Source organism: Cyphellophora europaea, assembly GCF_000365145.1.
Source record: "Cyphellophora europaea CBS 101466 unplaced genomic scaffold supercont1.3, whole genome shotgun sequence".
Classification (NCBI taxonomy): domain Eukaryota; kingdom Fungi; phylum Ascomycota; class Eurotiomycetes; order Chaetothyriales; family Cyphellophoraceae; genus Cyphellophora; species Cyphellophora europaea.
Genome location: NW_008481809.1, coordinates 386,196 through 403,285, shown reverse-complemented (window position 1 = coordinate 403,285; position 17,090 = coordinate 386,196). Strand labels below are relative to the sequence as shown.

The following is a 17,090-nucleotide window of genomic DNA, read 5'->3' as shown; positions in this document are numbered from 1 at the left end:
TGGACATATAAAGCTCCGGACGCAAAGACTCAGAGCTCGTGCGGGGAAGGTCGGCAGGTTGATAGAATGACGGTATGTAGAGACAGGGCTGGTGAGGTAAGTCTTGCACGACCTTCCAAATGCGGTCATACATCGGTATTTCGGCACCAGGACCTGCTCAGTACCTGCGATTTCCTTGTCGCGACTAAGAGTCATCAAGTTGTCCACAGCCGGGCAAGACGAGACCACACCTGCACTAATATCATATGACGTTAATGCAGCTCAGTCTACAGGAGCAGAGATGACCCACACCAAAAATGACTTGTTTTATTAGCTGGAAGGTCTATCAATATCTGTCCCACGTATTTTTGGTGATTTCTGGGTATCGTCCGGTCCTCACCAACGCCTTGCGTTTGCGCTTTTTAGACCTTTAGTTCGTCCGCAACACCGCACAGAAGCACCGTCCAAGCCGGAGGGCTCGTAATATCGTAAAGCACGTCTTGAACGCGTAGCCTATCGCACGGACCAGAGTCGATCCAATTCCATTTATCGCCGAAGCTGCTCCTTCTCAATCTGCGCGAAGAATGAGGATACCTAGTCCTTGTCCTTATCAAGGGCAGGGGCAGCAGGTAGATTCTTGACATCGCCAGTCAGAGCCGGTGTGCCGGGCTGAGGGCCTAGCCAAGATTGATCGATGAGTTTGTCCTTCTCAGCGTACAGAAACTTGTACGCATGCTTGATGGTGGCATCACTGACGCCGGCAACCTCACTGATAGCCTTCGTGCTCTTACCCATGTTGAAGAGATAGCTGGCAAAGTAGGTACAAGCAGAGGCATTCGACAGAGGACTGCGACCAGCCAGGCCAGCGATGTTGTTGATTTGCTTGGCAAGAGCCTCTGCCACGGTCTGAACACGGAACGGCAACCCGAGCATGTTGCAGTAACGAACGCATAGCTGATCTGGCTTAGTCGAGTGAGTGCTCTTGTAGGCCATGTGGTCATGACCAATAATGCCACCCTCAGCCTCGATCTTGCTGATACTCGACTTGGAATCGGCCATCAAGAACTTTTCGAGCTGCTTGTAGTTGCGACCAATATCCTTCTTGGCAACGTTCGTCAGGCCGAACATCTCGTTGAACGAACGGGGAACTCCATGTTGACGACAAGCGAGAAAGAGGCAGCTAGCCAAGACTATCTCGATGTTCTTGCCTTTGAATTGTCCAGCATCGAAGACGCGCTTGTAGTAGGTCTTGGCCGTGTTGCGGACCTTGGTTGGGATCGAAGCACGCTCACCCCACTGATCGACAATCATGTATGCAGAGGTAAGTTGCTTGTCAGACTTGTTGTCCTGCTGCGCGGCTTGAGCTCGCTTGAGGCGGCGAGTCTCTTTCGAAGCGTTGGCACCTCCCCCAATCGTAGTACCGGCATTGCTACTCGTCAGGAGATCATTGTCGGCTTCACCAACACGGTTGGGATCGTCTCCTTTGCCCTCGTCCGAGTTGAAGGTACGCCACTCGGATTCGTAGCTGATGTTGCGGCTGGACAGAACCATACCACAGTTTCCACAGATAGTGTCGGCATTAGCATTGTCTTCGATGAGGTCGGGAGGGTTTTGCTGGCAGTCGGGGCAGATCAGGTGCGTGTTGAGGTTCTCGCGCCACATATCAGCTTTGTTCTCGATGCCCGTATTGGGCGGTGGCGGGGCGGCCAAAGCCATCTCGTTCTCCCGTGGAAGAAGAGCCGAGCGTGTCTTAGTAACCTTTCCGCTAATGCGCTCAGTCTGGCGCTTTTTAATGCTTTTGTACGTCTTTGTCAAGCCGTGAGAACGAGCAAAGGTCTTGACAAAAAGTTGTGAATACAGTTTGCCGGTATTTGACGCAACGGCAGGCGAACGGTGGTGATTCGCAGGCACTCAAACGAAGGTCGGTAGCGGTTTCTCGAACACTTCAGTCGTGACTAGGAGGTCAGAATGTCAGTCAGGTCATCAACAAGTGAATGAGACAACCCAACTGAAAAGCCAGCCTCTGGAATGCGGCACCGCGAACGCAGTCTTAGCAAAAGCCCAAGCTGTACCTTTTCAGTATCTGAGCCTAGAAAAGTGTCGAAAATCGATCGCAGGTGAGAATTCGGCTTGTCGCAGAGCACCTCGAAGAAGATGACCGAGACCGTTCAACCAGTGAAGGTGTCGTGAGGTGCAAATCAGTACACGAGAGATCAGGTCGGATGATTATTCGAGGTGCGTCGAAGGGGCGACGAGGGTCGGTACGTCACAAGAGACGACTACGAGGATGGCGGCGATGCAGAAGTGTGTCTTGACGTGGTCTGCGATAGACGTGAAAGAGGGATGAAGGGAGAGAAGAGAGATGGAAGGCGACGAAGGCAAAGTAGGGCGCAAAAGGTTGGTCATCCGCAGCCAGGCAGCCGACCGGCCAGTCTCGGCTCTTGGCGATATTCTAGTAGGTACTCTTTGCTCGCCTACCTAGAGTAGTTTAGCGTTGAACGAGGTGAAGCTCACAATTCGAGCTCCTGCTTTGCCTGCAACCCATCTTCAGGCGCCTTTAACGACACAACAACCCCCCATCATGTCGCAATCTCTAAGACTCAGCGTAGGTGCTGACGATAGCATACCGGGAACAGCTGACTGATTGAATGCAGGGTGCGCTGTTCGCCCGCGCCAGCTCCCGAACCATCCCCATCGTTCGTCGCTCGTTCGCTACGACTCCTGTCACCAAGGGTAAGCACGCCTGGCTGCAGTGATGACGCCGCAAACTGACATTACGACAGCCGATCTGATTCAAGATCTGTACCTGAGGGAGCTCAAGGCCTACAAGCCTCCCCCACAGAAGGGTCCTGAGGAGGGTGCCGTTGCCAAATTTACTCCTCCCGCCACTCCCAAGTCTCCCGAGGAAGCCGATCTCGCCAGTGGAATGCAGGACTACGAGAATCAACAGGTCGAGGTTGAAGGCCAGGCACCGGGCGAGACTCAGTCATCGCCCGAGGAGGACTACTTTGAGGACTTGAAGCAGTTTGACGAGGAGGAGGCTCACCATTAAACGAAACAAAATGCTAGACGTGGTCTGTACATCAATCAGCGACAATAGCGTCAGCACGGGAAGCAGCCTTAGCAGCCTTTGAAGTCCTGAATGCCATGACATGCTGTCAATTCATCGAGAGAAGATAAACGAGACTAATATCGTGCACCTACTTGATATTTTCCAGTGTCTCTAGAACAGGTACACACGAGCAGGTGACTGGGACCCCTGCCTCGTGTGCTGACTCTGAATATGCCCAATCGGTAATGACAGTGACGGACAATGAACGTGACCCTGGACAACAGACGCATGCCACGATAATGTCAACTACACCGTACTCAATGGAAGGCCTGATATGGACATGACAGCTGCAGCTATGGCGCGATAAGGCACATTTCTCCAGATTGCTACCGAATGGAGATTCGTCATTGGACGTGTTTCCGAAGATCTCGTATGGGCCGTTGAGCACAGCCTCATTTTCGCTACGTAGACGAAGCGCGACCATGAACCACCTAAGACGCACTAAAGTGGCTATCAAAGAAGAGAATCAAGGAACAGCTCGAACAATCAGGACGAGCATATACTATAGTGGTATCTATTCCGAAACGCGGGAGTTGCAAGTAAGATGAAGTTGTCCGTGGATGCATTTTTAGCGCGCGTCCTGGGGCTTCCGACATCTCCGTCCTGCGCTGCTGAAGTCGGCATCTGCATTTGCGTCTCCGCCGGACTCCAGCAGCAATCCCTCTGCAGGTCTGACCACTCGTCCTTCATCCTCAGTCCAACATCTCGCGTCTGTTTCTCCGTCACTCGTTGGCCATTGGCACTCAGGGCGACTATCTTCCCTTCTTGTACATACACCTTGTCTCACATCTTCTTCAACAGTCTTTCGCTAGGACACGCGGCTGCAAGACTGCACATGTTCTTCTCTTCTTGCATTCCTTAACAGATATCCACCCTTTTCCCCAGGATAGGCAAGCCTCAGCTGCCTCAACCCTCTGCAGGCATTCCCCGCTCTACAACAAACGGCCATGACCTGAACATACATTGAAGCGACGCCCGCTGGCGGATTATTTTGCTCCTCTGCCGGATCATGTCTCCTGTCAGATCGGTCGAAGTAGAGGTGACAAGCATGCCAGCCATGCCGGTGCATGCTCTGTCACCCATCCATTCCCCTCACCCTCCTTCGCCTCAGCCTCAAGAAACTCGAGAGCCCGAAATGTCTCGATCTGCCAGTTTCACCTATATCTCTAATGCCACCAAGAATGGCTCCGGTCAGATCAAACGAACATTTTCCGAGAACATCCTCAGCCTCAACCCTCGTAAAGAGAAGGTTAGCGATAATATGCAAAATGCCAACAAGGAGCTCTTCCGTCGAGCCTCCAAGAAGACTAAGAAACGCATGTCCTTGTCACAAGCCAAATTCACGCTGGCCACGGATGACGATGACGGGGACAAGAAGACGAACGGGGATGCCAACGAGACTAGAGTAAGTCGATCTATGACTGGAACGATACGAAGCCTAGCGAGGAAGTCCTGGATGGGATCTCGTTCCTCGTCGCCCGTGGACGACGACAAGCGGCTGGAAAGGAAGCACAGTTGGTCCCCTGCAAAGAAAGCTGGCCGGCTTGCCGCGGACTCGATTGCGGTCCCGGAACGGGCAGTATCAAGGTCTCCATCAAGCGACTCCCGCGAGGAGGATCGAGATGGTGTCCGGCGGACCCGGCTGCCTGCCACCGATAAGAACCTTCTCAAGCCTCGACGGAAGAGCAGTAGCCCCAGACGCCTCTCAACCAGGTCATCTATGTCGTCTTTCCGCAGCCAAGCTTCCAGCGACCGACAGAAACGCGATTCCAATGTACCGCCCATGCCATCCATGTCGAGCGAAGCCTTATCTATGATGGACAAGTTTCAGAAGAGGGTTGATCCTTTGTGGAACGCCTTCAGACAGATCGAGGGCGAGTTTACCACGTTTCAATCCAAGACCAGCATGCAACGGGCCAAAGTCCTACGAACGACTCTGATACCTTTTCTCATCGAGAACACTCAGCACCACTCGACGCTCTTGCTTAGGCCCGAGGATCTCGACAGGCGTGTGTCGATCCTAAACAAGTGGTGGGTCGGATTACTGGAAGTTCTTCAGGGTCGCAACAACCAGATCCTAACGGGGACCGACCGCCCCGCATTTCTCGAAGCCGTTGCCCAGATCATGATGAGACCTGAGTGGAGGATACCAGGTTACTCCAGTCAGGAAACCGAGAACTCGGTTGCGGTCCACCAATCGAATACCTCAACGACTTCTACTGAGTCGGAACAGCTTGTTGAGATGATCCACCAGAACGTCCGCGGCACATTTGTACAGAATCTACTAACCCAAGTCGGCTACATCATCGAGAAGCTGTGTATGCGGAGCGCACCAGCTAGTCTGGTGAATTTCGGCGGCAAAACCTGTGCGTACGCTTTTCTTTTCTGTCCGGGTGTTGCGGAGATGTTGGTCAGACTTTGGCGGATTGCACCCGGCACGCTGCGTCGCGTCTTCGCCGAAGTGGGTATCGAGCGTGGCGACAACCTCGAAGAACCATCAATCCGTATGGCCTCCTACCTACCCGCTCCAGTGCACAGCCTCGTTTTCACTACCCAGACATCTCTGTCCAGAATCATCCAGCTCCGGCAGGCGGTGCCTCCAGGCACAGAGAACTTCAATTGGCACGGTCCCTGGCTTGGGCGGTGGTCTGGACGAGACAGCGACTTGTTCTTTAACTTCACCAAATTCTACCACATCTTGATTTCGGACCACTTACCTGCGGATCTATCGCCGAGGGAGGTTGCATGTATCCCGGGATTTGCACCAATACATGCTCAGATCCTGGTAATATTCGAAACGACACTGTACCGTGCCGCCGGGCAGCAAGTCGTCGACAATTTCGCGTCTGGCGCTGGGGGTTACGACAATGCCGATGCCCTTGCCACGTTGCCGATGACCATCGCAAACGCATCGCGAAACATACATGAGAATCGTCTTGTCATGCTCCTGAGAGATCTACTCGGTAATCCTCAATATGAGGAAGGACAAGTTCGAGAACTTTATACGATGTCTTTTTGCAATATCGTCAAGGCAGCTACGCGCAAGGTCTCACTCTACAACAACGATGCTTGTTTCATCTTGTGCGATTTCCTGGAAGAGATATTTCCCATTCTATTGCGATATTACCGAGGTGATACACCGTTCCTGGATTGGCCATTTTGGTTAATGGTCTGCCGGCAAATGCTGCACAGTCAGAATACTCTGACCCAAATCCGCCTCATCACTTTTGTATACAGTATGTGGAACATCATAATCGCTAATGAGGAGCGGAAGAAAGGCATGATTCTGGATTGGCTTTTGGATGAGGATATTTTTATTACACACTTCTGTCACTGGTCGCCAATGGTTCGACATTATTTCTTCCGGTTAATATGTTGGCGGGTTGCAAGAGTCGACAGCGACCCGTCTGATGTGGATCTGTAAGTTCTGCACAGACCCAAATGCGCTGTCGCTAACATACACAGTCAAATTCTGGGAACTCTTTCGACAAGGTTGAGCCGTGTGTGGGCTTACTATCAATATTTGAGTGCGGAAGCCGATATGCGAGATCTGGTCCAACCTTCAATTGCGCCATGCTCGCCAGCACCAAGTCGGGCCTTGGTCATCATTCGAACAGATAGTCAGCTTGGACCAGCAGCATTGACTTCATTCGACAAATTCTTGTCTCAAGGGCTTCTGAATCAAGGCAATCCTTACCAAAAAAGCTCTTCCATTATCAGCTCGGTACCCGGCCCCGATGCACCCCCGCAAAGCGGGTCGAAAAAACGATGGAGCTTGTTGAAAAACATGCTTCCATTTGGCACGCCTGGGAACGATCGCCCGGGTGAAGTGACGCCACCACAAACCCCAGACAATAACCAAACCACACCTAATGGGTTGTCGCCATCCCGACCAGCAACACCTCCTCATCAAACGTTTTCTTTCAGATTCTCTCTGGAGTGGTCTGACACTCGGCACAACGTATCTCAGAAGCAAAGAAAGCTAATAGCCCCAACTTTACCGCTAGAATCACAGAGAGCTTTGGACGAGTACAAGTCGAGCAGCAGAGACGCCAAGAGACACGACGTGCGGCCGGTGAAGCCCATTGGGTTAGCTGTATCAGCATCAAGATACAGTGGAAGGGCGTTGTCGGAGTGGGCACAAGTTTTAATGGAATGTCGAAATTTCTACGTTCGGCGGAAGCAAGAAGGAGTTCCGCGAGACAATCTCGTCGAGACTCCTATGATGAGTGTCGAGACCTTTCGCATGACGGGGTGATTTAGAGTTGATGAAGCAATACTTGATTGAATCAAGATCTGTGTCTTGTAAGCATTTCGATAAGGGCGACACAACTTGGATGGAAGAGATGGCGCTATTGCAGAGGAAAGTACAGAGGGAGTATGGGAACATATAGATGGATCGGAGGAGACGGATCAGGGAACTGATACATTCGTGGAGAAAGAATTGTACACAAAGCATGGGATGGCGTTATCAAGCAATGATACCCATTCATGTCCACACCAGTGAGAGCGGTGGACTTAGCAGGCTATGGTACCTGCCAAATAACAACAAAATACAGCAACATCGGAGTTCACACTATCAATTGCAATCATCCCGACGCAACTCTTGGGCCAGGAAGTGACGATTTAGACGAGCAGCATTCGTGGCATGTGATAAATATACATGTTCGGACCGGCCTCTCACCACCTCGACTTTGATCGACAATCTACATACGAGATTCTCGACTGGAGTCGATCTCTCGACACCGCCACTACAGTCGCCAGACTTCATCATGTACCTCCAAGCGGTGCACGTCGAAACAAGTCAAGAGCGAGGGAGGGTGATTGGATGCACCAGTGCGTAATGAAGTGTTGAGGTGACTCGAGAGGTGTCGCAGTACGGGACATCATTGAATCAGAGAACGATGGCACATGACATTCGAAATCCTATTCCATTTGCTATCTACCCAGGTGTTCATTTCCTGACGTTGGTTGATTGCTGGTAAGTAGCTGATAACCAGGCGACCAGGCTGAGGCGGAGAAACTCGGTACCGAGAGGAACCCCACGCTTTATCTCAATGGAATTTAGGTGGGCATCCAGCTTCCCCGCACTCCACATTGCCGTTCGGTTCAGCATCAGAGCCTCTTTGAGCCGAGGAGCATCTTCATCGATCCGGTGGGCTGGATGCTTGGGCTGGCGACTGAGCTAGTATGACTTTCGTCAAGATGTACATCCATTCCCGTGCTTTACACCCGTTTCTCTACATTGACAGACCTCCCTGAGTCGCCAGCATGCCTATCTTCAAGTCATGGAACCCACCCATCCACAGTAAGACTCCCCACACGGAACAGACAACAAGGACTGACCGGATACTGCAGTGCAATGGGAACTTCCCATCTGGACCTGGCTGTTCGATTCAGCCTTTAGCCCGATCGGAAATGTGCCCGTGTCTGAGATCAAGGGCTATACCAATGCCGCAACTAGTACGTGCTTCCGTCATTCATCGTTCGATGGCTGACCCCGTTCAGAGGAACATCTCAACTACACGGATCTCAAAACCCACACTACCCATCTATCGACCGCCCTTGTTAAGAAATATGGTCTCAAACAAGGCCAGACCGTGGCACTCTTCTCGCCCAACACCGTCTGGTATCCTTGCGCCATGTTTGGAGCGATAAGGGCAGGCGGTGTCGTTTCGGGAGCCAGCCCAGCCTACAATGTCGAAGAGATGACTTACGCCCTCAAGACCGCCGATGCAAAGTTCCTCTTCACTGTACCTGGTAGTATGCAGGTTGCAGCCGCAGCCGCGAAGAACGCTGGTATACCCAAAGAGCACGTCTTTCTCCTCGAAGGAAAACACGAAGGCCACACAACCATGTCTGAGCTCCTCGAGCTCGGCAAATCCTATGGCTCGACTGGTCAGATCGACCAGTTCCGTCTGCCGCCCGGCAAAAAGAACAAGGATGTCTGCGCCTTTCTTTCGTTCTCCTCAGGCACCACCGGCCTTCCAAAAGCCGTCATGATCTCCCACGCAAATGTCATGGGCCAATGCTTCCAGATCCGTCAGCTCTCGCCTACCACACTCAAACGTATCCTTGCCGTTCTGCCTCTTTTCCACATCACTGGTCTTGTGCATCAACTACACCTTCCCATCCTTTTGAATGCCAACGTCTATATGCTCCCTGCCTTCACCATGGACTCGATGCTGCAGACCGTACAGGACTACAAGTTGGAGGAGATGTTGCTTGTACCGCCGATTCTGATCCGCATGGTTCGCGACCAGCAGACACTCAAAAAGTACGATCTTTCGAGCCTGAAACGGTTTTCTTCGGGCGCGGCGCCACTCTCAGCAGAGATCCTGCAGATGTTGGAGAAGACATTCCCCGGCACGGGCTTCAAGCAAGGCTATGGCATGACTGAAAGCTGCAGCTGCATCACGGCACATCCACCGGAGAAATACGATTACAAGTATGCTTTCCGCGTGGGCACGATTGTCGCCAACACCGAGGTCAAGATCGTGGATCCACAAACCGGCAAAGAGTGCGGCATTGGAGAGCCGGGCGAGATTTGGGCGCGTGGCCCGCAGATCGTGATGGGTTATCTGAACAACGAGAAGGCGACAAAGGAGACTTTTGATCAGGACGGATTCCTACACACGGGTGATATTGGTGCCATTGATGATGAGAACTTCATCACCATTACAGATCGGCTGAAGGAGATGATCAAGGTGAAGGGTATCGGTGTCGCGCCGGCCGAGCTGGAGGACCTACTACTCGGCAACGACGATGTGGAGGACACGGCCGTATTGGGGATCAATGATGATTACAGTGGCGAAAGGCCGAAAGCGTTCGTGGTCTTGAAGAAGAGTGTGCAAGGGGATCCGAAAGAGGCCGCCAAGAAGCTAATTCAATTCGTCAAGGATAAGAAGGTCAGGCATAAGTGGATCGTGGAGATTGAGGTCGTGGACGAGATTCCAAAGAGTCCGAGCGGCAAGATCCTCAGGAGGGTATTGAGGGATATGGAGAAGGATGGGAAGCGGACGGGTGTCAAGGTCAGGGATACTAGGGAGCAGGGCGCGAAGCTGTGAATAGCTATTTCTCGTGGCTTGTTGGTAATGGCGATCCGGTGTAGTGAGCGCCAAGATCAGCTCACCAGGGGTCGACAAAATTGACGGGAAGGTCCCTGAGACTCACAGTAGAATACCACAGGAAACGATCTGATGTGACCCCGAGGACGAAGTGATATACTGTAACTCTGGGGAGCCTGCCGTCGATTTCGTCGATTCTTTATTGTGACCTTCTTCGGGAACCCAGGAGCTCTCCCATTAATTTCATCGACCCCTGGTGGCTCCAACCAAGCCTCGTCCGATCAGGTTTAGCGCTATCTCGACGCCTTGCACGTTTATGACGTTGGCCCTCCCCTCTTAACAGGACCGTTCCTCGCTGCACTTCTCGCCCCAGATATCAACTTGAGGAACCCTTTGTCGTTCTGTCAGCCGAATGCTACCATGATCTGCATTTGAACAGCAAATGATATTGTGTGGCCAAAGTCTGCTCATCTGCTGCAGCCTCCGTTGTATGCCGGGTCGGCTGAAGCTACGCCGCCACGAGGCGTGGAATCTCCGTTGACCACACCGCTTTCTGAAGCCTGAAGTGAGGTCGGTTGATTATATACAGGGAGATGATCCCATAATGCCAAAGTCTGCCTGTCACGAGCAACGTCTATAACGAAGTCGATAAAGCGGAGCTGATTAGGAGTATTTCTCGAAGCAAAATGGAGAATTGGGAGAACTTCTCGAGATCAGAAGATCGACCAGCAACCCGACCGTCAATCTGTGCTCATGATGGTCTGAGCTCTACGGCCGAGCCATTCAACTACGCACCACTCAATCCGACGAACTGGGAAATCAGGTTAATGCGACTATTGCCGCTGAAAGACGACGGCGTTATCTCTCTAGAGCTGGCATCGGTGCCGTTGAGTGACTTTCGAGGCCGCTTCCGGGCAATCTCGTACACTTGGGGCCCGGAACAGCCGATGAAAGATATTCTTGTAGGAGACCGGTATTTCCGAGTACGAAAGAATATCTATTCATTCTTTCAGCACTGTCTAAATGTGGGTAAATTGACGGCTTCCGACTACATTTGGGTCGACTCGATCTGTATCAACCAAAATGATATTTCAGAAAAGAACATACAGGTAGGGATGATGAAGTATGTCTTCTCATATGCTACTTCCGTCCTCGTCTGGCTAGGTACCACAAGCAGAGAATCCTTTCTGGTGAACGAATTCCGAAATTGGCGCTTCTCCGAATCTGCCTACAAGCCCAGCATGGACCTATTACCAAGAGATCACGCAAGTCATCACCGAACATCAGACAAACAGGAGCTTGCGAGGCTCAAGGGAAGTTGGATAGACTACCTACAGCAATGCGTTGTCAGTAAATCATTCGATATAATCAACGAAGAGCTGTATGCTCAACTGATGAACCTTCTTCGCAACCCATACTGGGAACGGCTATGGATAGTCCAAGAATGTGTCCTAGCGAAGCAGGTATATATTCTCCTCGGCCATCACGAGATACCCATAGAGATTGCGCATGCCATGAGCCTCTTTCGACAGAACCTGCTCCCCTCAACAAATCGAGAATTGGTCGCCAAAGACACAACGAAAACCTTCATGGACATGGACCCGTACGACCCAGCTATCATATCGAACATCATATCACACAAAAATCCTACAAGTCCTATCCGTCATAAGATTGGCCTACTCCAAGTGCTGTCTCAGTTCTTCAGACAACTTTGTGAGGATCCCAGAGATAGAGTGTTCGGACTCCTCGGGTTTTGCTCAAAAGGAGGCGAGCTCAACACGGACTACTCGCTCAGACCAGAAGAGGTCATGTTACATACACTGCTGCTAATTTACGATGAAGCAGCGGAAGACTTTGGTCCATCGAAAGAGGTGGTTATATTCCATTCGGGAATCGAAGAATTGGTGACCGACCGTACTGGCGACATCGATTCCTCTATCATATCCGCTCTGGAACCTCTTTCCCTGGCCCTGCAGGTCAATTTTCGTGATGTCATTTCCCTGCTAAGCAACTTGAGAAGAAAAGACACATCTTTCGCGAAAACACTTAGCCCTCTTGTCGAATGGAAAGTGACCATCACCTTACGCCCAACCTTCATATTCAGATACGAAGGGGATTCGCTGCAGAGATACGACTGGCACATGCAGGAAATTCAAGAAACAAAGAGCAGCCAATTATCGCCGCGTCTTCACAGAAAGTATTACCACTGCGGGAAGCCGACTACCAAGGCCTTCGGAACATTCGTCAGGTCCGATTACCGAATCCCAAAAGCTTCCGTATTTTCGCATTGCTTGAGGACAGACAGATTCGGTGCCGTTACAATATTTCTGGAGTTCGAAAATTGTCACCCCTGCACCCGACCACATAAGACGGAGCAAAGCTCGGCTGATGCTGATGGTGTGTCCACGGGGCTGCTGCTGAAACTCTCCGCGGAAGGTCAGATCATCTTGCTAGAATTTGTCGCCATCGGTCCTGACACTCATCTGACTGGCGAAAGCGATGGACACATACTACGTCTCGAACCCACTCAATCAATTGACGACGTGGTCGATCCCATCAGGACCGCCGTCAACGGTATTATGCCCAGAATTATCAGGTTCTATCGACATGTTACTACCGAGAGTCACACCATCGAGCTGCCGGAGATGGAGTGCTCCATCAAAGTCCCGCTCTGTATTAACGAGCTGGAAAAGGATTTCTATGCTATGATGTTGCAGCCGCTTGGCTACTTGTGGAGTGTCGATGTTTGATCTGGAAGGCACTAACGCAGGTCTTCCTCCTCGAAACTGCCCGTTGAAAGCACCTCATTTTTGTCAGCTTCACTCGCAGAGCAAATCAACAAGATTGTGGGCTTCTACATGCATAAGCTAGACCCAGAATAGCCTCAGAAGAGCAAAAGAATACCTGTCCCGATACATTGTGTATTTATAGGCAGGAATCCAGCGAAAATGTTCAAGAAGAGTATTGATATTGGTGACAACTGTGGCGTAGAAGGTTTAGATGGGCTTTTTGCGTTTTGCTATGTATTTGTACATGGTTAGGACCTCGTGAGCCACAGATCAGGAGATGTTTATTTGAATCCAAGTTGAATCCGAGTTGACTCCAAGGCGAGAACACACTCAATTAGCACCTATCTGTGAGCGATCTTGCATTGGAGATATCAACCGCGTCGTGATTCGACTGCGGCGCGTCTCTAACGATAATGAAGCGTGGCCTCTACCCCGTCCTACACCTTTACTGCGCGTCGATCGCTGTTGATATCCCCTTTTTCGATAGCTCCTTTCGCAGGCCGGGTTTCGACTTCCCTTGCGAGCCCATAAGAATAGTTGTAGGGGAGACATTATGTAAGATGCACAGAATACCATGTTTTGTTGCTGAGCTACGCCGCTCACACGTGCGCTCTACTCACCTCTCGAGTACATTAGGGGTGCCGATATCAGTCAGTCTAGATATGCCAATAAGCGAGAGATCTTGGGGGTTCACCGGATTCATGTTCCCCGCCCACGCTAGGGGCTCGGGCCAATCCCCCTGTATATTTGATTTGATGGCTACGGGACTCCGAACATCGCTAAGCAGGGGGGGCTCCAACCGCTGTGTTCACTGCCAATGGGAATGTACCACGTTGGCTCTTGTGGTGTCTACATGTCGATGTCTCGCATGGAGGGTGGAGGTTGCGTCAATCGTCGTCTAGCATGATCTTCTGCTCTATTAGATGAGAGCAGATGTGTGCGGTGTCTTCCTCTGGTCAGCCTGAGTCCTGGAAAGCATGGACTCTACTTTGCTGTGGATTTGGCTGTGTTTATAATGGCCAGTGGGCCAACTATCACATTTATCAATCATGTTGGCCGACGCTACAGGTTTCCGCTTCAGAGTTGTCAATCATGGCCAGTGAGTCTTTGAGTCATTCTCCAGGACAACGGCGCTTTAACACGATATTGAAAGCAGATGGAAGTACTTATATCAGAAGCATGTCGCTACCCTATAGCTGATATCCGCAACAACTCGTTTGACTTGGAAGGACCGGAAGGAGAACTTATCCTCCCTAGCACTTGGGAACTTACTATTCAAGCTGGGTGGACAATATCAATACATTTCGTAGAACAAACTCCAAGAACGCCATCAGATGACCACGCTACACATCAGACTGACCGGGTACAACGGTTGGAGGACCAAATGTTGCAGCAGCAGGACAGAACTTCCAAGTGGGAGCAGGAGAGACAGCAGCAACAGCACGAGTGGGCATCTGAGAGGGCAGCGGAGTGGCATCGGTGGGAAGCTGAGAGACAGAGGGAACATGAGAGATGGGAGACAGAGAGACAAAGGGAGTGGGATGATAGACAACAGAGGGGGCTGGTGCACCAGGTTGCGTTGACCAATCGTGCCCGTCGTGTTAGGGCAGGGTTCAGTCAAGGGAATCTGTGTAGTATCTCACCGTGTATCTGTTGGTTATCAGGGAAGCGTCGAATATGTAACCATAAGTGACGTAGGCCACGACTCAAGAACGAGAGCCCGACTTACTGCATGGCGGTCGATCGGTTTCCGTGTTTGGCCCGCTGCTTGGTACTGATCAGCCGCGGATGAACAAGAGACCGGTGGTGACGAACTGCCGTCATGCGTGACGTGGCTTTGATCGCCGTTAGCGGCGTCCTTCAAACCTCTCGAGACGAACCAGGTGCGGATAAGACATGTGCTTCAGATGACTGTTTGACCTTCCGATCTGCCAAACCGTTATACCCCTGATTGGCAATCTCGAATCACGAGGGAGCGATGGTCCACACAGCAAGAGCCCAGCGCGAGGACATGGCCGGGAGGCAGGCATTCGCGGTCGGCTCTGGCCCAAGACAGTAAGTGGAATTCCAGATCGGGCAAAGCTTACGGGCTAATCGACCAAGCGCCGACGAGAGTTACCGGCGGGTTCTCGGACTCATCAGAGCCTGCTGGGTGCAATCTGTTGGGAGGACAGGGAATTCGCTCATCAACCTTTGACGTTCTTCGGGGTATGCGGTGATGAGGCGCCTCGCGCAGTTCACCGCTTTGAAGAGTCATTAGAATTTGTCACATGTACTAGTTAATAATTGATAGTTCCATTTCGAAACTTTCTTCTTCATACTCTAACCTGTGGTTAAGATGGTAAGGCCCTGGAGCGCTGATGTCAGACGACGCGTCACTCTAGACCACCTATGTATCGTCCCTTAAGAGCAGCAGGCTTGGTGTCGCTCAGTGCGTGGCCTCCCTCATGCCCTCACAAGCCAAGCACATCCCTCACCAGTGCCTTATAGTCCTCTACCGCCTTCTCCAGATCGCCAAGCCTTACATGCTCGTCAACTCCGTGAGCGACCTCAATCGAGCCCGGCCCATATAGATACATCTTTGCATCATCTCGGTAATCCAACCTGACAATATCCGTCCCGTAGTTCATGACACCCGTCTCGAACCCGTCAACATCTCCCACCAAGTTAATTGGCGGATTGTTGAAACTAAATTCAACATTCACGCCTGGCTGTAGCCCTCCCAGCAGCCCGATCCTGGCCAGTATCGCCTCCTCAAACTCCTCCGGTGTGCCTCCAGCAACGCGGATCGATGCTCTTGCTACCGCATACCCCGGCACAACATTCGACGCCGTCCCCGCCTCCACGACGCCGATGTTGGTCGTGCTCTGCCCAAACTTCTCACTCGTAGGCAAGCCACCGTCCTCCGGGCTCAACGCATCCAAGCCATTCACCGCCACCATCGCCGGCAGCAGCAGATCCACCGCGCTCACGCCATTCTCCGGGTATGCGCTGTGCGCAGTGGTGCCGTTAGCAGACAAGACGAGGCTGGCGCTCCCCTTGTGGCCCGTGGCCAGCTTGCCCTCGGTTGGCTCACCGAAGATGAAGCCCTCTATCGTGTCGTAGAAATCGGCGTAAAGGGAGGAGTTGGAGAAGACGTCCATGCCTTGACCGCCGGCCTCCTCGTGCACAACGAACAGCAGCGCGATGTCGCCAGGCGACGATATCTCATCCGAATCGTCAAGCAGTTCTAGCGCGGCGTAGATTTGCGCTGCTATGGGGGCTTTGGCGTCAACACTGCCGCGGCCCTGGAGCAGGATGTCGTCGCGCTCGGTTGACGTGTTGGAATACACGGCTGAGTATGGGATGTGCGGTCCTACGTTGTCCATATGAGTAGTGAGAATGGCTCGCGGTGCAGAAGAAGGGTCGCGCGTGGCGTAGACGTTCCAGCGCTCGTAGTCCGGGTCATCGTCCACGGGGACGGGCTGGAGCGTCACGTTGAAGTCATGCTCTTCGAGCCATTCAGCGAGCCACTGGCCAATCTCGCCTTCGTCCGCCGTTACGGACTCAATCTCGATCAAGTCGCGGTGGAGAGACAGGACCGGTGAGTCGGTGATGATGGACTCAATATCGTCATCCTGTCTGGCAAGCGACTGGTGTACAGACCGCCGAGGGACAGAAAGCGCGGCAACACTGGAGGTGAAGAGCAGAAGGTACGACGGCAGAGCAGAGGGGACCAGGCGTAGGGAACGCATCTTTGCTGGGTGCCAAGTCAAGTCGGTCAGGGAATCTGCAGCTGGTTGATACGCAGCACATGGATGCCATGCTCAAGGACGAGCTTTATAGCCGTGGGTAACAGAGCATGAGCTGCTATCTCGTGTTCAGCATCGATGTCTGACGTATCACCGCTGCCATTGCCCAACTCCGCTCTTTCGAGTGTCGTACCACGCCGAAGTCCACGTGCCAAGAGGTATATCATATCTCGTCTCGGGCAATCTGGCATAGATCAGCGCTGCATACATGTTGAGGCGCGGCCGCTGGGGTCCGGTGCCTGCCTATACTCGTTAAAATAGCCAATGTAGTTGGTGGCCAAGGACTGAGGCGGGGGAATTGGAGATCTGGCCAAGACTGAGCGCGATGATGCCAACATGGAGCAAGGGAATA

The 17,090-nt window shown here is 52.1% G+C and overlaps 6 protein-coding genes across 6 annotated transcripts; 4 read left to right on the top strand and 2 right to left on the bottom strand.

Annotated features, from left to right (window-relative positions):
• Positions 1–573: 573 nt before the first annotated feature.
• Positions 574–1,695, bottom strand: HMPREF1541_03049 (uncharacterized protein; the record flags this gene model as incomplete). Its single annotated transcript, XM_008717401.1, has 1 exon — positions 574–1,695. One exon carries the CDS (start codon positions 1,693–1,695, stop codon positions 574–576), a length of 1,122 nt encoding a protein of 373 aa, XP_008715623.1.
• An 865-nt stretch (positions 1,696–2,560) lies between these two features.
• HMPREF1541_03048 (uncharacterized protein) lies at positions 2,561–3,031 on the top strand (the record flags this gene model as incomplete). The annotated part of the gene is made up of 3 exons (XM_008717400.1): positions 2,561–2,584; positions 2,634–2,712; positions 2,763–3,031. The coding sequence occupies 3 exons, from the start codon at positions 2,561–2,563 to the stop codon at positions 3,029–3,031; spliced, it is 372 nt and encodes a 123-aa protein (XP_008715622.1).
• Positions 3,032–4,148: 1,117 nt separating this feature from the next.
• HMPREF1541_03047 (uncharacterized protein) lies at positions 4,149–7,349 on the top strand (the record flags this gene model as incomplete). Its single annotated transcript, XM_008717399.1, has 2 exons — positions 4,149–6,511; positions 6,557–7,349. 2 exons carry the CDS (start codon positions 4,149–4,151, stop codon positions 7,347–7,349), a joined length of 3,156 nt encoding a protein of 1,051 aa, XP_008715621.1.
• A 1,013-nt stretch (positions 7,350–8,362) lies between these two features.
• HMPREF1541_03046 (uncharacterized protein) lies at positions 8,363–10,158 on the top strand (the record flags this gene model as incomplete). The annotated part of the gene is made up of 3 exons (XM_008717398.1): positions 8,363–8,399; positions 8,450–8,554; positions 8,600–10,158. The coding sequence occupies 3 exons, from the start codon at positions 8,363–8,365 to the stop codon at positions 10,156–10,158; spliced, it is 1,701 nt and encodes a 566-aa protein (XP_008715620.1).
• A 686-nt stretch (positions 10,159–10,844) lies between these two features.
• On the top strand, positions 10,845–12,908 carry HMPREF1541_03045 (uncharacterized protein; the record flags this gene model as incomplete). Its single annotated transcript, XM_008717397.1, has 1 exon — positions 10,845–12,908. One exon carries the CDS (start codon positions 10,845–10,847, stop codon positions 12,906–12,908), a length of 2,064 nt encoding a protein of 687 aa, XP_008715619.1.
• A 2,492-nt stretch (positions 12,909–15,400) lies between these two features.
• On the bottom strand, positions 15,401–16,681 carry HMPREF1541_03044 (uncharacterized protein; the record flags this gene model as incomplete). The annotated part of the gene is made up of 1 exon (XM_008717396.1): positions 15,401–16,681. One exon carries the CDS (start codon positions 16,679–16,681, stop codon positions 15,401–15,403), a length of 1,281 nt encoding a protein of 426 aa, XP_008715618.1.
• Between the last annotated feature and the right edge of the window lie 409 nt (positions 16,682–17,090).